The sequence below is a fragment of the Trichoplusia ni genome, chromosome 11, assembly GCF_003590095.1.
Source record: "Trichoplusia ni isolate ovarian cell line Hi5 chromosome 11, tn1, whole genome shotgun sequence".
Classification (NCBI taxonomy): Eukaryota; Metazoa; Arthropoda; class Insecta; order Lepidoptera; family Noctuidae; genus Trichoplusia; species Trichoplusia ni.
Window position 1 is genome coordinate 9,968,500 of NC_039488.1, and position 21,299 is coordinate 9,989,798.

Genomic DNA, 21,299 nt, shown 5'->3' on the forward strand with positions numbered 1-21,299 from the left:
GTAATTGTTATATCGATAATTACTTAGAAATATCAGTAACATAGTGTAACAATAACAGCACGAAATTCACTAAAAACAATGTTTATTATACAAACATCAAAAGTGCCTATTACTCCATTACAGTATGGCTGTACTGTTAATTAAAACGATATGTTATTGTTTTAGAAACTTGATACATAAAATCATATCATGTCAAAATATAAACAATGCTTTTCTTAAGGTAGTCGAAACGTTACAAGAAAAGCTGAAACATTACGCTTGAGCTTTTTTCTGAACGATTTCTTATGGGGAATTCTTCATCAGACATCTTGTTGACGTACAAAATTTAACGTCAACTTCAAACCTGTACCATCCCCCTGCAGAGCACAGGCTCTACCCATAGGCTATTTAATATCTCATCTATCAACCGCTCTATAATATGTGTAGCTTTTTTCATAACATAGTATAATAAGAAAGTAGCCAAAACATTCGTGTGATAACGGTATGATAAAATTAGCGACAGACATATTCTGCCATGCCCTCAATAATCCTTCTGCTTACTCCGTCTAGGCTGCAATTCTAGCCCACCTATCCAACTCTACACGTATTCAAAACCTTGGTAGGTTTTGCGAGTTTGTAGGTATCTGTTCTTTTTTATATTACCTACCCAGTTAAGCAGTACTGGCTTGATATAAAAATGCAACACGCGTAACTGATACTTGCTCCATTTTTGTACCTCACTCATTTAATAATGCCAAGGGCGTTGCGACAGCGTTCCCGTTTCGTTATATTACCGACGATACTGTTTCAATTAATGAATACCCCGGTTTGCGGGGACATGTGCTCCCCCGTCGCGGAACAACGTTCCATTACTCGTGTAAAATGAAAAATACTCACAATTAACTTAATGTTATCATGAAAAATTATCGCACTTGTGTTTTTTTTTTTATTTAAAATTGCCTAGCTCCCGGCCTATGTTAAGTGAACGTAGGGAACTGTTCACACGATTACATTTTTGTATTACGGTAATTTTGTACAGAAGTTTGTATGTAATTTGATTGTGTTTAATAATATATTTCTCTTTTAATTTTATAGCTTAATAAGGAGTACCGGGCGCTGACAGTATTTTGGAGTTTGTAACAATATTGATCACTTTTCAGGTTATATTCTACAGTGTTAGATACTGTGTGAATTTACATAATGATGCCAATCTTACTGTAGAAGAACATAAAACGTATTACAAGGATACATAAAATACTTAAAGCTAACAAGTAACAAAGATGAAAAGCGGTAAAAACTTCAAACATTACGGTGCGAAACCTTATAACAAAATCTTCTCGTAAATCATTGTACTCAAGGAAACTAGTACTGCTTGCAAAAAATATAACAAAAACACAGCTCTATTAGTTTTTGTTTCCCGTACATTTTCCCATCTAAGTCTTGGTGTAGAGCAAATAAAAGTCGCTGGAGAAAAGTAATTTAAGTGTTGTCAGGGCCAGAGACCGGTAGTCACCTTTATACCAAATGCATTAAACACATTGAGGTCGAGAAGTGCGTGACTTTAGAACGTGAACTAAATAGGGATGTTCTCGTAAACGTATTGCTACGTATAAATACGAAAGTACCCGCTGGTTTAGTAATGGTATCGAATTAATAGGTAGATTCAATGTCTGCCCAAAAGAGTGGTTTAACAACTGATTCATGCTCACAAAAATACCTTCATGCTATAAAAAAATAAATAAATGCGGACAACATCACATACATTGTTCTGAACCCAAGGTAAGTTGCTAAAGCTCTTGTGTTATGGAATTCAGATAAAACGAAGGTACCACAAACACCCAGACCCGAGACAATGTAGAAATGTGAATTTTTACATTGACTAGACCGGGGATCGAACCCGGGACCTCAGAGCTAGCGACACCTTGAAACCGGTGCGTACGCCACTCGACCACAGAGGTCGTCAAACGCTATAAACTAACCCATCAATGTAATGGATAGCATTAGTAAGTCAGTAGTATTAAGTAAGTGGGCACAAAACTCCTGTGCTGGGTGATTTAGCCCCAGTGCACTGACAGCCCTACGACCAGTCAAATATAAGAACGGAGCATGAAAACCTAGTAGACATTGACGATAAACATTATTCGATTTGGTTGTCACAGTCTAGCTTGGCTGCCAAGCTGCTAAGTACGCATGAAGCTTTACTTTAAAGTAATACATCGTATCTTACCCTCAACTTTCAAACTCTCCCTTTCGTGTTTTTTCGTCTATTGAAGTTCTCAAAACCAGCGTTCGAGCTAACTGCATTTCTATAAAAAAAGTGGTTAGAGTGTGAATCTTAAATGGTATTCAGTATATTACATGTCTGACACATACATTAAAATAAATTGTTTCGTGGAAATGTTGACGTATCCATACAAAAACATACACTCTGTAAGTAGAATCGTGAGAGAAAAAAAAACGAAAATGTTCTCTGAGGAAATTCCTGATTGCAGGAAGTATTACCGATATGATGTGTGAGTAATAATAAAAAATACCTTGTCAAAGTTGAGGATCTTATGTTTTATTTATACTCATGAGGTTTATTGATGGATGCCTTGAAAAGCAAAAACCAGGTTGTATTATTAACATTTTTAAGTAATTGTGATTTAAATAGATACAAAATTATTACAATACTTAATTCAAATTAGTTTCCATACTAAAAATAAAGTGGCTAGTTACCGTTTGAACTTTAGCGAATTCGCACGGTTTTCGACCAACAATAGGCAACTTTATTCGCGGTGTTAATTTACAACACCCCAGTGGGAAAAGTTGGTAATGATACCCGCTCATATACAGTATGTGACTATGTGCTTATCTTTCGGACGATGCCGCATAAAATACTATGTTTCAGAAATTATCGTTATATTATTATCACACCTTTTATGATACTGTCATAATATAAAGTTGAATGTACGAACGATATCTAGAAGAGTACTAAAATGGACTCAAATACCTAATTTTAGATAGAGTTTTTTTTTTAACATTATGGGCATGTCTATTTTCTGTTAGACTAATTCAATTCTAGCTATCGAAGTTATTGTCTTATTCTTTTACTTACATAATAATATAGGTTTTTAGAAAGTCGTTTAGATAATATGTATTATTTAATTTCTAAACGTTTATTCGTATAATTTGCTAAAGTAATCCTTAAATACTGAATGAAATATTTGCCACCGGACTCAAATTTCAAACAAAAAATGTTTACATAATATTTTCACTTTTGTCAGTTTCATGAATTGTTAATAATATTGATACAATTTAGGAAATATACAAAAACAAGTGTCAAGGTTCTCACGTAGGGATAAAGCAATATGAATATTTGAAGGCATAGAGTACGGCTGTACGCCTATCGTGCTAATATTACGTGGTGCGAATATTGAAAGTAGGACGAAAATTATTAGACGTTGTTTTTTTTGTAGCCCTGGCTCGCAATGTTTTTACATATAAATGTTATGTAGGTATTATATTTGAACAATCATTATTTTAGTATTAAAAGTTATTGTTGTAGCGGCAACATGAAAAGATAGTCAAAACTCAACTGTTTAGCTACCATGGATCCTGAGACAGCCCAGAGACGGACTCACGCAGACGAACAGACAACGGATGCGTATCCGATCAGTAATAGGATTACGATTTTTTTTGGATAAAAAATTTAAAATATTTTGAGAACATACTTTATTAATATTTTTAAATTATAAAGAATAACCTAAATTATTAATAAGTGTCACCACAGTCCATCGCAAAAAGTAATACATAATTATGAAAATTACTAGGTATTAAGGCCACAAATACGTAAGCTTTCTTTAATTTAAACCAGCCATTTATAAATGAAAAATAAAAGTAAAACCACGAGCCACTCATATTATCAGGAAAAGCGTACATTTTTGTGAAAAACGATGCCCCAACTACGTTGTCAAGATAACGAAAACATACTAGAACACAAGTGAACTATTTGTCCTGATAAAAGTACGTAGCAACCACAGACAGAGTACGAATAGAAGAAGCTCTAGGTATGCTGGTGTACAGAATTAAAATGTATTCTTTGAATATCGTACAAAATGGTTCAAGATACAGGGGTAAGATATAAACGATAGATAATAGATATTGACGACCTCCGTGGTCGAGTGGCGTACGCACCGGTTTCAAGGTGTCGCTAACTCTGAGGTCCCGGGTTCGATCCCCGGTCGGGTCAATGTAAAAATTCACATTTTCTACATTGTCTCGGGTCTGGGTGCTTGTGGTACCTTCGTTGTATCTGAATTCCATAACACAAGTGCTTCAGCAACTCACTTTGGGTTCAGAACAATGTATGTGATGTTGTCCACATTTATTTATTTATTTATTAAACGATGAGTAGCCTTTGCCTTTTAAAATTTGAAGGTCGCGATTATGACTGGATATTATAACATCCTATATTATTGGACGACTATAAACTTAAGATTTTCGTGAAAGATAGCGTCTCCAAACACATTTTCGTGAATGAATGCTAAAATAGCAGTAAATTGGGTCACCTTAACGATTATAGTCTTCAATATTGGTACATCCATTTATGAACTAAGATGATACAGACACGAATCTAAAAGTGTGCAGATTTTCCAAACTATAAATGCTTCAATTAATAAGTCTAGGATTAAAGAAGCCCTAATTTTATTCTGCTTATTGCACATTTTCATTATATCCTGCAATGTAGTAAAAAAAAGTAACAACTTTAGCGGTTTAATTTTGTTGAGAGCGTTCATGTCTATATGTTCTGTCTAACTTTTTTATGTGGTCTGTGCTAGCAACTTTGTTTCTTTATACCTTGCTGTCTGTTTCTTGAAGTGCCATTTTGTTAAGGACGCATGAAGTGTTAAACTTCTAGGTTAATGGTTTTTGAAGCTAAGCCATCTTTACTTAAGTTGACAAAACATATTTCTACGTTTTATTAACTTGGTTTTTTTTTTGGAGATTGGCTATTTGTTAAGACGTTTATCTCTTTGTATTGTTTGTCAAGAATTTGACAAAAACTGAGGTTTAACAGTTTTTGTCAAACTCTTAAGGTCCAAAATGAGTGTTATTCTAGTTAAATACTTTTATAAATGTAGGTACAGGTATGACGATAAATAAATAAAATTATAGGTACTTTTAAACGCATCCGTATATAACGAAAAAATCTGTTTTGAAATAAGAGGATGTTTATTAAGCAAACAGCGCAGATTTAAATGGCAATTTAATTATTTCTTATTGAACCCAACAAAATGACCGTTGTATTTGTAACTTGCCAATTAAAAGTTGATTGCTTGCATCGGTAATCATACAATACGATAATACCGTAACTGTAAAATTACAATAATTGTTACACGAGTTAAGATTATCATCTTTTTTGTAATCACCATTGACGATTTGTTACAAAACTTTAATTAGTCATTAGTGATATATTGATTCGTCACACATCGGTTCATTTCTAAACATAATTATACCTCTTTTTTCCTATTCGTTTTGTTGGTAGTATCGATGCGATAAAAAAAGACTAAAACGTGAAACTAAAACTGAAAAATTTATTATGAGGGTGAATAAAATTCCTTTCAATTCCACAATTTGCCGCACATGCAGTAATAGAAAAAAACAAGGTACTTAGTCGCAATGCCGAGGCGTGTTGGTATGTATAGCTTTAAAACCTCGCAAATGTCATTAGCAGGACTCTTAGGGGCTCGGGCCGAGGGAGGATTAGTACGAGGTGGGAGGGGGGGGGGGTCGCTGACCCCTGACCGGTGGGTCGTCAACATTGTATGGCGCTCATGCAATCTTACTACGTGCTCGCATTGATGACTTTCTTCAATGTAGATTATTTTCTATATTCATTATTCCGTTACTGGAATGCAGTTTGAAGTGTGCAGTTATGTTGGTTCGAGATTGGGTACAAAAGTTATTACAGATTTTTTAATATCTCCGTGCGCAATACATACTAAAATTACCGTTTTCGCTTTTATATCAGAACATATTTCTAAGGTTAGGTACAATTTTCTTAGCATTTCTATTTGTTTTTAGTTTAGTTCATCCCCCGTAACGTCTTTTATTTTCCTGCAACAAGAACCCACACGACACCAAAGTTTTAATGCCTCGTAAATATAACAAAGTGTTGTGTGCCACAAAAATTGCAATCCTACTTATCTATACTATCATTTCTAAGCACGTTAGTAAAATCCTTTCTCCGCATTGTCTTCCATACTTTAGATAACAACGTTTCATAATATTCATATTTTTTGCTTTTATAAAATTTTATAAAACTGTTTTGTATTTACAAAGTTTTTAGCGTTTAGAATGCTAATGGATTCTGTGAAATAAGTAAGTACGGTAGGTAATATCGGCTTCTTGTTGAAAAGGGAAACGTTTTCTCAAGAGAGACTGCCAAATTAGCTCATTTTATCTTCGCGTTAGACAGACGATTCGCTACTATTGGTTCAGTCAATTTTTAATTTTCTATCGAAGTAATTGGTTTATTATAAAGACTAATATCCGCTGAGTAGCATTATTATTAAAAATATTGTTAACGTTTTTTTTGTTTTGTTAGTAATATTATTTTCATTTTAGAAAGGCTTTTTCTTCTGGTCTTTTTCTCTGACGCCTTTACGTAATTACATTTGTAAGCTTTCAATTAACTATCAAGTTGTCTAAATTATTATTTTCTGAATCTAAATTATTTATTAGAGACGTTTATTAACAATTTCGTTTCAAGTTTTCGTTTAACGTAGTTCCCTAAAATTAATTTCTTAGAACCAAAAATACAACAGTGATATTTACAACAACATAAAACAAAAAATGTCAGCCTGTAAATGTAGAGCCAGAGGAAAGTCTTTACCTATTTACTAGCCTCCAGTATGATTTATTATTTTAGTACTATTATTCTATACTTATATTATGTTGCCTGCTGAAGAGATTGTTTTTTTTGAACCCGCTAAACTCAGGAAATAATGGTTCAATTTGAATTTCCCATTTATTGAATTGAGGAAAGCTATGAATATATACAATCACGTTATTAGTAATGAAATACATATATTGCAAAAACGGGGAAAAGAAAGGTGTGTACTCAAACTATTAAACTTATTTGAAAAAGTCCCAGCTTTATAGTTTTGATACGATGCGGACGAAGTCGCGCACATCAGCTAGTGTGTCTATAAAGCAACTGTTCCGAATACCGTTAACATTTCAATTTACAATTTCCCTACCCGGTCACAGCATTAGTGACTGCACTTACATTAAAATGATGAATGAAATAACGATGTAAATTATTAGGTACGAGTGGTTCGTGACCGGCGGGCGGGGAGCCATCGGTGAGCCGCAGCACCCACCACCGCCTTTTAAAGTAATACGTACAGTTGCGAAAGAAAGACGCCACTATACGTGGAGTAGTGTTGTCACGCTTCCACAGCTGCTATAATAATTCTTAAGATCGTCGCGGTGAGCCAGCGGTGAACTTAGGTCATGGTTGCGCGCACGCAACTCGCGAGGCCAGTAAAGTGCAAGAAGTATAGTTAGGAAATGTGTGTTTTATTGCGTCATTTTCAAATCACTTACACGCATACTTAAGCATCGATGAATTATCGATGTCTCAACAGAAAAGTATCTAATGAATCTAACGTAAATGACAAGTACATTTCGCTTATTTATCGGGATTGCCCGACTAGTTTCGGTTCCAACCGGAATCCTTAATCATGAGCTGACGCGGCAGCGGTATCGGGAGTGGAACAGGGTCAACACGCGACTCCGCCTCTACGTCAATCCCAGTCCCAATAAATGCGCTTGAGTAAACCAGAGTCAGATAACCAGTCAGATAACTTTTATCTGTGGAATAAATATGGCCGTTTGACATATTTTCTATACAAAAGCTGTCAAAACGTCAAACATATTTGTCGAATAAAAATTATCTGGCGATTGAAAAATCGGGCCTTAATGATATAAAGTTGTTTACAATTAAACTGATGACTTCAAATTTTAATACAGGTCCTATACTTACATAATACATAATGTCCGTCTTCTTAGCTATACAGAGTATAATGTACAGGTGTTACAATATTATATTATAAAGTATTGTTTAGTTTTGAATTGCATGTATAATATCATGTACATTTGTAAGATTCAGACGACACACGACAGTATTAATGGAACTTACGCAAATACTGCTAACCGGAGTTTAACGCACGTGTTACTTGTAGTTCATTTAAATTTATTTTATTTTAATAGTGAGTCATGGCGATTCGGTTTCAGCTAAAAGGATAAAGCAGGTAGTTTCTTTTTATAATATTTTATGCAGTATTTAGTCTAGCCCTTATCCCAAGGAAGGTCTGTAGATAAGTAACATGGTCGAATAATTGTGAAAATTTCGTTTATTAATTTACTTCCGTATTTAGTTTGTCGCCGTCAGTTATGTATTTACGTAAGTTAGTTTCCCACTTATGCTGTGGCTCTAAGCGTAACTAAGTACTCTACAAACTCCCGCAAAATAATCTAAATGCTTAGTTAAAACGTCTCGCCATTATTATTGTGACATCGCTTTCAACTATTTAATTAAAATTGTTAAATGCAATCCCGACAAGAGAGAACCGCGGCTCATGTTCTTTACGAATTCCATATCTCCAAACATAATGATACTTTACTTAATTAATGCATACTGTGTAAATAGTGGCTTAAAAACGCCGTGTAAGATTTACGATTACTATGATTCCATATTTATGATATTTTACATTCCATTGATTTTTTCTCAATTTTTTCCATTTTATGAAAAAAAGAACGACTTTCGTAGCAAGGAAATTATTTAATGTTGCGGGAGGTTTCACTAACATTCAAACACAAATGCTTGCGGATCGAACCTGTAACGTTGCACACATTGGGTTTTGCACCACTCGTTGGCCTCTCGTTCAATTCAACTCCAGAATCGTGTTTTATTTAAACTAAGCCTACTTTTAAATCAAATTAAACCTCCGCCTGTTTTGATCAACGATATAATGACTGTTCTCTCGTTAGTTACACTCGTTAGTTCACAATCGGCTTAATTAGGATATCCAAACTTAATTTTGGTTTAGAAATCTCGCATGTAATTCACCAGTGTGTGGATTAACTAAATTGGCAAATAGTACATTAATTGAATGTTTAATCTGTATCAAAGCAAACTTAACTAAGCAATTACAATAAATTGTAATTAGGTTTATGAAATTAATTTGGCATGTACGCGAATTAGACGGCGTAGTGGCGTAGACACACGGAAGCGTAGTGCGTGTTTTTCCGCTACGAATTTGTAGTAGCGGATCTGCATTGCGTATCAACAATACGCCCAGTACTACGTAGGTAAACGTTCAAGTAAATCCTCAAATTATTTAAATGGAAATAGTGGGAATGTTTGCTTCCTCTTGAGGTAATATAATTTAATTTTAGTCTGTTCCCCTTTAATTTACATATTGCCATTTTAATTCTAATATAACCATCAAGATAATTCATTTCACAAATGCCTTCGATACGTTCGTAATGATCATCGTGAATATTTTGAATTTATACCAATTTGCTTCGAATGGCTTAAGCCCTCGGGAGGAGTTTCCTCAAATTTATTACAGCAGACGTCTCAGATGTTCGTATATTTCGCCACTTACTGCTATTTGCGATAAATTTGTGAGCGTAAAGATTTTATCTAATTTATTGCTCGTATTTCGACGTCGCTCTAACTATATAGAAGGTATCGCATCTAGTAACTTAAACGTTTATTTAATTGTTACAGATACGAAAGATCTGCAAATTCTGAAGAATATTCGAAGTCAGAAGGTAAGGTATTCTTTGATACGAATCTTAAGGTTTAATTAAAAGGTAAAGGAAGAGATTGAATTAATTTAAGTGTGTGCAATGGAAATTGAGGTCAGATTACCTGAGCAATCGTCATATTTTATCCTCATTTACATTTCCACGTCCGTGAGACGAATTGAGGATTTTATCGCATTTCTTACTATGTTCATATATTTAAGATAATGGGATGAAACAGGTCAATAGCACTTGTCTGAAATATTCACGTTCATTCACGTTTTTTGATTTGTGACTTTTTTGTTTTGGTCGATCGACATTTTAGTCAGAATATCGGAAAATATAATTTGATACTAGTTCTACGAAAATATTTTAAAACGGGTAAAAACTATTTTAGAACTCTCTAAAATTAAAAGCATTTTAAAAACAATTTCGAACCTGACACCGACACCGGGTGTAACCGTTTTGGCCTACAAAATAGCTGTGTGACCACTTGAAAAATGGCACTGGCAGCTAGCGCCGATAATGTACGAAGCAGAACGATCCATCAGCCGTGTGCCGGAAACATCCACCTACCTCATACCCCTGAATAAAGACTCCATTGTACATCTTTAGTTCCTTACAGGGCCCCGAACTTTGACTGTTTGAGGCTAATAAATGTCCTTCGCCCAAAATAATGGATTCGCTTTATTTTACTGAATACAGCTGTAATCGTAGCTGTACTTATGTTATAGTATATATTTTCTGCTGATTAGGATTTCGAATTGTTTTTTTCTGTCGGTATTTTATATTTATAGAATTAATACAATAATTGCTAAAGGTTATAATAAATGGAGTAAGATTAGCTCACTGAACCATTAATTTGCCTGTCTGCTATGAAGATTTACGTTAAGTATCGTTGAATTAAATTAACTTTTGTTTTATATTTTAATAAAAGTATTAGGTTTAAACTTGTATTATTTTATCAATCTGAGAAATAATAAAAAAAATATAGAACATACTTAGTCGTGCTACCAAAAGATCTGTTAGAAATAAAGTGTAATAATAGGTACATTGATGATAAAAGTTAGTAAAGAAATTAATTAAAAAAACAATATAATAGGCAGTAGCTATACATCAGCGAACAAAACCCTCGATGTTCCAAAGCTATTCAACTACGGTGACATTAACCTGGGCTCGACTTATCTAATCAGAGTATCCAAGGCGTAGAACCCTTAAAAGGGGCTTTCCGACACAATTACCTTTTCAGTAGCCGCCGGCAGGGATTTGGCGAAAAATAGCTTCCCATAAATATAGCTGTACTTAAAGAGGAACATCAATCAAAATTATTAGGATTTTATTTTCGCTCCTTGATAGAGTGCGCGTGTTATGATATTGATAAGGCAACTATTTTTGTTCCCAGGATTTGCGCCGACGAGTATGGACGATAAATCATGCTCTATAAGCGATTGGAAATGAAACAAAAAACGAGAAAGAAATTGTTCAAATACAGAAAAACTGCGGCAACGTTATAGCCAAAACATTCACCAAAGTCATGTGAAGTTAATGTTGAACAGTAACTGTCATATCGAAGAAGCATATCTTGTGGCGATCGTTAAACAAGAAGACATATCTTATTATTTATGCTAGTCACCCTTTTGTGATTATAGATAGTGTAAACATTATTGCTCAAATTCTATAAAGAAAACTAATTGATTTAAAATTCTAGATATTAATGAAGATAAGGCTAATATTGAGGTTTTGAAAAATGTATTGAGTGAATCAAATAAACATAGAACTTTATCGAGTCTGTATCTTTAAATAAGTTGTTACGAGAATGAAGTACAGTATGTTTTTCCTGCGGAGGCGGACGTTGATACTAAAGGCTGTGCTCATACTGACAGCGATATGGTTTATGGTCGCGCTGCTAACTACTAATGGCGCTTCACGGAACGCCATTGGTGCTCCGGCGATGGAGTACGAAGACGCGGAGGCCAAGCCCTTGAAAATGGCTAAGCCCACATCCATCAAGAGAAAAAGCGAATCCTACGGCAACAATCTTTCTGATGGTGAGTAATTGTAGAATAAAACTGCATGAGCTTGCTTGGTGTAGGTGTTAAATCAGTACCGATATATTGATAGCTTTTCACGATATTGCACAGTATCACCCACCGAAACTAACTCGTATTGCGCACAATAATATTCCAATAAATAAATCGGAATCTGATGAATATAAAATAGACATTGAGGGTACATTCTATTAGGTATATTTCGATGAGGAAATCTTTCTTCAGAAATCAAATTGAGGATCGCATCCCCCGAGATCTAAAGGGAAAGAATAAACCTCGGCGTTCTTCGTTTCTCTTATTTATTTTGGTTTCGCAAACAGTATCCCGCTTAAATTATAATAGCATCAGTGCTACTATTTGCATTTATAAATATTGCTTTTCCGTAAAGTCTTTACATTTCCCAAGAAACGCCTGCCGTCGCGATTGTCTTTCGGGTAATACATGCAATACAAATGATAATGAGGCTAGACGCAAGGCAAACCAGAATGAATACCTCAGGATATTTTCTCCACTAACAACGGTTGGAGAAGTTTTCATTACTTAGGTACCCTCTGTACGGTCCAGGGTTTTCATGCAAGAATTTTGCTCATGGGGCAGTACGATCTTCTTGATAAAATATGCTTCAACGTCAATTTTACGCTCAGCGGGCATTATTATACTGTTAGATAACTCGTAACATTGTGAGAACTTGAGTAAGTAAAAGCTCCACATTTGCCAGAAAATACCTATTTACGCTAGAAATTATATTAAATACATAAATGAAATAAAAAATCTTCCAATACAAACTGACTGGCAATTCGCATAGGAACTTTTGTAAATATTAACTTGCATAAAAAACGAAATGTATATATTTACCGTGTCACGTATAGTAAGTTTATGTTTTACACCCCTAGTGATTAGTTTTGCATGTTTTAGTTTGTTTAGTGGCTTCTGTTATTTCGACATTTTGCATGATAATGTGCGTGTTTGTCCGTAGTACGAATGCGGGTCGATTGGCTCGATCGGATTGCGGGGAAGGAAGGTAATACATTAAGGCCTTTGTATATTAGTCTTTTCTACAACTTGGGCCCTTCGTACAAGATGCTATATTTTTCAATACTCGATAGTTTTGTCTCCAAGCGACTACCGCCGTACAAACTTATGTAACACTAGTATAAAGATTGGTAGGTACATAGGTATGTGTTGTTGGATGCTAAAGTCGTCGAGTATAATTGTTTCCTGTACAAAGGGCCTCAGTAAGCAAGCGGAGAACGTTTTCTTTACCCGTATTGAAAAATTAATACGCTTGTCAGTTACGGTCTTCGTTGGGCTTAATCACTCCGTTAGCTTATTAATTTCCGCTCACTGTCTACTGTAGACTTAATGTAGTTATTTAAATACGTCCTTCTAGTATTTTCCTCCCATTGTTCGGGGGTGTAGTGTGTAACAAAGCATCTATTAGATCGTAAGTCATTAATGTATTTGTGGAGGACATTTTGTAGCTAGCAGCTGAACACTAATTTACACTCGCATTACACAAACTAACCGCAGGTGTTGGATATATTAATTATCATGAAATACATACCATTTATCTAACTAGTCAACCGTTATTTTGAATTATTCGAATTTAATCTCATTTGCAAACATAAATACCATCCTCCATTCCAAATCAATTTCTACAACATGAATGTTACATTCATTCCCTTATCTATTTCCTAACATTCAATGGGCGCTACTAAAGCACTGATATTACATTTCTTTATTATAATTGCCGCTTGAGAAGGATGTTTGTAATAGTTCATATCCCGTAGGTCTCGGCGTGATTGCTGCCCCGGGATCGGACAACGCTCCCGGTGAACTTGGCAAACCGGTTGTTCTACCCAAGAATATAAGCGAAGACGCTAAGCTTGCTGTTTCAGAGGGTTGGAAAAAGAACGCCTTCAACCAATACGTCAGTGACCTGATATCCATTAGGAGAAAACTACCGGACCCCAGAGACGAGTGGTAAGGAAATTATATCACATCCTTTTGTTCATGTATGAGGTACTACCAAAGAACATCCCCGAGGATTTACGGATTTCTCTTTATCCTTTTCCTCTGTTGTCGCATTTTTCTGAATCAACACATTACCTTGTGTATAAGATAAGACAACAAGAAATAACCGTTTTCTGCCAGCGCATGTAGTATCACGGTTAATGCTGAAAAATTGTATATTTTGCGACCTGGTCTTATCTGTGAACTCTATTTGTAATAAAGTTACCCAACACTGAGAGGACGGAATAATAACTTGTTATAAAGATAAGAAATTTATTTCACGATTTAATGTTCAGACACTTTATAATATCGTTATGGAAATTTCTCAACTTTTAGACTTAACGTTTATTTTAAGATGGTTGTAGAACTAATGGCTCAATATAAATTGAATTTTGCTTTTGAGTTGATCTCAATCATTTTTTATACTGCTAATTGTGAATACAGTGATAATTTATTTTGATTAAAAATCGACTGGTCGGTTTTAAGAGTTGATTGCAATAAGCAATTTGTTGAAATTGTTACTTTTTGTATAATGACTAATGTTTCGTTATTTATCCAGGTGCAAAGCGCCAGGACGGTATCTTGAAAAGCTGCCCCAAACATCTGTTGTGATATGCTTCCATAACGAAGCGTGGTCGGTGTTATTAAGGACCGTACATTCTGTGCTGGATAGGTCACCACCCCACTTGATCAAAGAGATCATTCTCGTAGACGATTTCTCTGATATGCGTAAGTATTTCTTAAATTCCCTTTTTTGTAATAAATAGAATATTATTGATTAAAAATATAAATTAAAATCAACAGCTCACCTGATGCAACAACTAGACGACTACATGTCATCATTACCTAAGGTCAGAATAGTAAGAGCCCCCAGACGTGAGGGTCTAATCAGAGCACGACTCCTCGGGGCCCGATACGTAACTGCCCCCGTATTGACGTATCTCGACAGCCATTGCGAGTGTACCGAAGGTAAAATCCTAGAATTAGTTTTACGCAAATCCGTTTTTAACGAGTAGCCATTAACCCCAACAATTTCATTTTAGGATGGCTCGAACCATTACTAGATAGAATTGCCCGTAATAAGACCACGGTTGTGTGCCCTGTAATTGACGTCATCGACGACAATACCCTCGAGTATCATTATAGAGACTCATCTTCAGTCAATGTTGGTGGATTCGACTGGAATCTCCAGTTCAATTGGCACCCTGTACCTGCTAAAGAACGATCAAGGCACCAACATACCGCGGAGCCTGTCTGGTCTCCGACTATGGCTGGTGGCTTATTTGCCATCGATAAAGATTTCTTCGAAAGACTTGGAACTTACGACAGCGGATTCGACATTTGGGGCGGTGAAAATCTAGAACTGTCGTTTAAAACTTGGATGTGCGGTGGAACTCTCGAAATAGTTCCGTGTTCGCACGTCGGTCACATTTTCAGAAAACGTTCGCCGTACAAGTGGCGAACAGGTGTCAACGTACTCAAGAGAAATTCCGTTCGTTTGGCCGAGGTGAGCATTTAAAAAATATATAAATAAAGCTCCGATCTGATCCGGTCTTAAGAGCTAGACATTTAATTATATTATGATTTTAGGTCTGGCTGGACGATTATGCGAAGTATTATTACCAACGTGTTGGTAATGATAAAGGTGACTACGGGGATATTACCAGTCGGAGAGAATTAAGAGAAAATTTAGGTTGCAAATCTTTCGAGTGGTATTTGAAGAACATTTATCCCGAGTTATTCATTCCCGGAGAGTCCGTTGCTCATGGAGAGGTACGTTCGTTGCATTTGCTAAACCTGAATTGTGTAAACGTAAGAAAAATAATATATTCTCTTTTTATTGAAGCATCATTGAGTAAGACTTTTCTATTCAAAACTATTTCCACTTTACGATGAGTGCAAATTAATGAAAGTGTTGTTCGAAATTATTACCTGTACAGATACGAAATGTCGCCTTCCAAAAGATATGTTTGGACTCTCCTACACGCAAGTCAGATCATCATAAGGCAGTCGGACTTTACCCGTGTCACCGGCAGGGAGGAAATCAGGTCTTCTGTCGAATTCAATTTCACCGATTGCGGCAGTACCACTTTGCAGGAGTTTTTGTTCAAAATTTTAAATGTTTGTTTTGGTTCCGTTCAATTTTATTTAACTGCACTTTCTTATGCACGTTGGACAGCACGGTTGTTTTTTTTATTGCACCCATAGTCACGTTTTGCATTTTTTTTATGGAAACTCTTAATAGATTCGAAACCGAGGCTTCGGATCATTCTGTCTCGATGGAGTGACGGTTGCAGAAAGCGAAAAAGAAGAAACTCTCCCTACAATCATGATTCACAAATGTCACAAAAGTGGTGGCAATCAGGTACTCCTAATATAACAAGGAGTTGTGTGAATTTGTGTTGGATTTGTTTTCTTTCAAGGGGGGTTTAGGGGTTTTCATAATGGTCCTAAGTTTGATGCGAAAAAGGAATGATTGCCTCATCGTCAATATTTTAACAGATATTTATGTTTTCATTTTCATTTTCACTAGACTTTGGCGTCATCAGTCGTTTATTTTTTAAATGAAGTTTTCTATTCTTTATATCGAATGATGACGTGAAAGCAGCACGCTTGCTTTTGGCACGCCTTTTATAACTTATGGATGGCATCAGATCGCGAATGCTGGGTCAGAAATGTGCATCGACTCGGCTGCGAGCCCCGAGGACTTGAAGAAGCCCGTCAACCTTTGGCCATGTCACGGGGAATATGGAAATCAGGTTTGTCGAAGGCCGCCAAATTATTCAAATCTACCGCTTTCGCTTAAACCAGTAGTTGGGTTGTGGTGCTCACCATCATGTTGGTAAGTTTGGTTATGTAGTAGCTTATGAAGCTCGCCAGATAACATACCTAATACCGCCTTGTTCGGACACCACTAATTGGGATAATGTGTAAGTGTTCGTTCATAATAAAATATATGACACAAATGTGTATAGCATAATCCATTTGTATTTCTGCTGTACTAATGCAGTAATTTTAATTAAATTTGATAAAATAAGTAATTCTGTAGATATAGCACTCCATGATTGAACCGATCCAACTTGTATGAACATAAACCTGCGTTTACCCTTTATGATATTTGAAGGGTGGAATGGAGTTGTAGATTAGAAAACTGATCTTTTTGTTTACTCTTCCAATTTTGGTACTGCCGCGAGGTAAAACTTAACTTTTAAGCCTTTAACACATGTATGATGTGTAGAACCAAACTTCATAAGCATCAAGGTTTTTATATTGCTTTAATGAACATTTATATGTTTTGTGTCGTCTGGTTTGATGTTTGGAAAATGAATATCATTTGTGTTGAAAGGCATTTAGCGTGTAAGATTTATTTTTATTTTTTTAAGCTTCTTGACCAACATAGTGCTGTCTGAAACCCTTATTATGAATTGATTTAAAAATCGCTCTTTATTCCAAAAAACGATGAGTTTTAATGCTCCCTTAACAATAATGGAACGATGGACATTCTTGTTGGTCAATAAGACTTCTTTGAACCTACTATAACTTTTGTTAACCTGCCCCTTTATTTTTATAAACTTTTTTTTTTGTGCCGTTTGATTTTTATGGTTTTGGTTTATCGGGTACTTCGGGTGTATCTTCCAGCAAATTAATCATAGTTGTTTACGCTACTGTTAATATCCTTTATAATTTTACTGTTTTAATTTTTTGTATATACGATTGCTAAACAACCTTGCAAATAAAGTTGTTTTGACTTTTAATATTTTTTTGTACAGTAGTTTGATATAATATGTGCCCGAATATTATGAATAAATAAAAAATATGATTTTAAAACATTTCAGTACTGGATGTACTCGAAGAATGGAGAGATCCGTCGTGATGAGACGTGTCTGGACTACTCTGGTCATGACGTTGTTCTGTACCCGTGCCACGGAGCGAAGGGAAATCAGCTGTGGCTTTATGACCCGAACGTGAGTTTAAATGTTTTTTTTTATGATATTTTTTTACGAACTTGTTAGTAGTAGTACCAACCTTAGTAGTAAGTACGTATGAAGTTTAAGACTTACATGCTAAAAGTCTGAGACCAAGTTTTATGGAAAGAATAAGGAGAGGTCTTTGTCAATGAATGGGAAATGTAGGCTGATGGATAAATAAAGGTTTTAATGGATACAGTCAAATTGTATTGTTATAATTTTGTGAAGTCGTAAAATATACTTCTTACGGTGATACTGATTGTAGAATAGAAGCCTTACTAGTATTAATAATATTCTATCTTGATCATACATATAACGACTTTATTTAAGACCACTCAAATGTCTGCGATCATCGACACGCCGTGACTTTTAGTACCCTCTAAATTTTGGTTTATATTAGTCTTGGGCACAAATATCAGAGCACCAATTTTTTCTTGTTGTGTCACTTAATTCAATTTTTTTTAGATATCGCAACAGAAAACTATCTATAAAAGTTGTTGTTACTGTATACCGCACTCGCTAGGAAACGGCGAGTGCGCCGCCTCTTTCCGTTGAGTGTTTGCGAGGCAAACCGTCCACGCGGAGCGGATAATCATTTAGACAAAATTATTAAATAGAAAAAAAAATTATTTCTGTATTGTTTTTAATTCTCAATTGCGTATGTGTTGTAACTTAAAATTAACTAGATTATATGTAGATAATCAAATTACGTTGATTGTCTTACAGACGAAGTTATTGAAACACGGTTCGAGCGAGAAGTGCATGGCGGTATCGAAAAACAAAGATAAAATAGTCATGGAATCATGCAGCGAATTGGAAATGAGGCAAATGTGGAACATGGAGAACTTTAACCCCGAGAGATTAAGCCCGGAGTTGATAGTCGAGTAGCCGGCGGGCTACGACGGACTGCTATTCATATAAATAGCAAAGACTACAGTAATGTACCGTGACTGTGACTTAGTGTTAATTCAAATGGTTCACTTGTTGTCCGACGCAATGAACGATGTAGCTACGTGTACTAAGTATAGTGGGACGAGAACTATTCGGTAGACGATAAGGCTTCACTTGTAAACAAGCTTGTTGTACATTTTTCAATTGATGTTTGAACCCCGACGAATTCGGCCTATTGATGACTGATGTTTTGATTTTAGTTTCGCTTGGATGCCGTTGTTTAGTTCCTACAGATTTCCGAGTGATTCGTTAACGTGTGTGGTTTTTATGGACGGAAATTTTGCGTTGTCAAGTCAAGAATTACTGTAATATCTATGGTGCTTGCCTGTTTCTGTATTGTCAATATTTTAACTTTCTACTTTAAATTGTTATAGTCAAGCTGCTGTGTCAGTGTTTATTTTGTTTTTATTTTCATTTTCATTTCTTTGCGTGTGTTATCTCTTAGTGTTTAATGGGAAACTTATCTAAATTATACATATCTTTAAATAAGAATTTTATTGATATTTTCCACTAGAATGTTTATTGCCGTCTTTTATGGTTATGTATAAATTAATGTTGTAATAGTATTCTTTATCGAGTATTAACTTATCGGTTAGAATTTAGTATACAATTGAACTGTACATATCTTAATCTATGCTTCAATATATTTATTATGATTATTACTTAATAATCTATGACAGAAAATGGACGACCTAAATGTGAGTCAGGGACTGAAATGAATAATGAAAATTGTAAATGTGTTAATGAGATTGTACCATACTCTTACCGAAATTTGGTAAAATATATGTTTTTATCCCGTAAAAGTTCAGAGAATGTATAAACAAAAGAAATACGCCAATAAAATGTATTTCTTTAACATTTTCGTCTTTGCCATATTTATATGGACTGTTATTTTGCCTTCGAAATAACTATAAACGTATTTTACAATATTCTAGACGAAGTGGACGTTTGTGGTGTAAATAAAAGTTTTAATTTGTTAGGCCAGCTTTGGATGTTACGGAAAGGAAATTCAATTTAGTTTCCATGTAAATTACATAAATGTGATTTCTTTAAAAGATTTATTCAGAAATAGGACTACGTCGTAGATTGTATAAATTTTAGTGAAATTGTATAAATAGTAAATGATAGTTTTTAATGTATGTTTTATTGAATAAGTAAATATTTTTGTACTCATAAGTTACTGAGCGAATTTATTTGTTAGTCACGCGTTCTGTATTAAATTATTTTGATGGTGACTGAATAGGAATTTCTTTAAGATATTAGACATTTTTCAAATAAAGATACTTTATTTTATGCATACCATATTAGTAGAAGTACATGAATATTTTAAACTATTATTTGTTTTATTGTGTATGTAGATCTAAACATTCCAAAAAAATAACACAAAAGAATGTGGCTTTCATTGAAGCTTTTATCAGTAATTATTTATAACATTCCAGCCTGTTTACTATGAACTTTTAACCTAAGGCTACAATCATTGTTAAAGCAAGACAGCGATAGTGACATGTCATGCAGTATAGCGCCGTCTTGCTTGCACAATGGTAAAACCTTATTAAAGAGTTCATAGTACGAGCACAGTTATTATCCGTACAAAAGTATAAAAAAAATAAGTAAGTAAAAGATCATTCTTTATCTACAGCATATAGCCTCGCTGTATAATCTATAGTCTTTGAGACAGTATTGAAACCCCACAATGATTAACAAAAAGTAAATCAAATAAAACTAATTGATAACAAGACATTTTTCTAACACTGGTTGAATAATCATTTGACTTGCTAAAACTATTTCTAGTGGTTTTAATGTAGAAAGATAGAGATGTATAAGGCGTTGAGAAAACAATACATCATTTCTCCGCCACAAATTAAATAAACTTTATGTTCTGAAAATAAAGCTAGCCATGTTAGTTAGAAATTGTTTGGAATTGAGTCACCGTGGAGTAATTGCCATCGTATTCAAAGCGTCTGAATGGTATCATATCATACCTTTGTGTTAAGCTAACATACATATCTTACATTATAACGTAGTTTCCAAGACACGATACTGCCAGTTAGTCTTCCTAGCTCATTTAATTTAGTCACAATTGTGAAACTTATTCTCCTTTTGTAGTACTTTGACTGAATTGTATTTGAGTACGAGTAAAATAAAAATAAATAGTTTCCTATTAATAAATTCGAAATGGTCGAATATTTTTTTTTGTTGAAATAATAAATTGAGCGAAAATTTACGTTTGGAATTTTAAAGGAATTCTATTTTGTTATGTTCAAATTATAATGTATGTTTTTTTGTTGTATAGGAATTTATTAGCAGATTTGACGCTGTCACAATTATATAAGAATTTTGAATAGCGGTTAATTCCACATCTAGACTAATATACTGAGGAAGAACTATTTTAATTTAATATCATTGTGTTTTGAATGTAAATAGCTTTTCATATAGTTGAAAATAAAATGTTACGATTTTTAGCTAAAGGTGATAATTTAATTGTATAAATATTTAGCGGAAATTCGAGTTTTGTTTAAAAAAAATAACTTTAAATTAT

General features: G+C 34.6%; 1 protein-coding gene across 6 annotated transcripts in view; it reads left to right on the forward strand.

The window, feature by feature from the left end:
• Positions 1-20,467, forward strand: part of LOC113498917 (putative polypeptide N-acetylgalactosaminyltransferase 9) — a 93,028-nt gene extending 72,561 nt beyond the window's left edge. For 3 of the 6 annotated variants that reach the window (XM_026879172.1, XM_026879174.1, XM_026879173.1), the window contains 11 exons: positions 9,764-9,807; positions 11,183-11,828; positions 12,805-12,849; positions 13,619-13,811; positions 14,401-14,570; positions 14,646-14,810; positions 14,885-15,348; positions 15,432-15,614; positions 16,087-16,206; positions 17,678-17,806; positions 18,536-20,467. In XM_026879172.1, the coding sequence (XP_026734973.1) occupies positions 11,597-11,828; positions 12,805-12,849; positions 13,619-13,811; positions 14,401-14,570; positions 14,646-14,810; positions 14,885-15,348; positions 15,432-15,614; positions 16,087-16,206; positions 17,678-17,806; positions 18,536-18,697 (1,863 nt within the window). In that variant the 5' untranslated portion in view covers positions 9,764-9,807; positions 11,183-11,596 and the 3' untranslated portion in view covers positions 18,698-20,467. Of the gene's footprint in view, positions 1-9,763; positions 9,808-11,182; positions 11,829-12,804; positions 12,850-13,618; positions 13,812-14,400; positions 14,571-14,645; positions 14,811-14,884; positions 15,349-15,431; positions 15,615-15,781; positions 15,890-16,086; positions 16,207-16,495; positions 16,601-17,677; positions 17,807-18,535 lie in introns of all 6 variants that reach the window. The other 3 variants (XM_026879177.1, XM_026879175.1, XM_026879178.1) reach the window with 3 other exon arrangements.
• Positions 20,468-21,299: the final 832 nt, after the last annotated feature.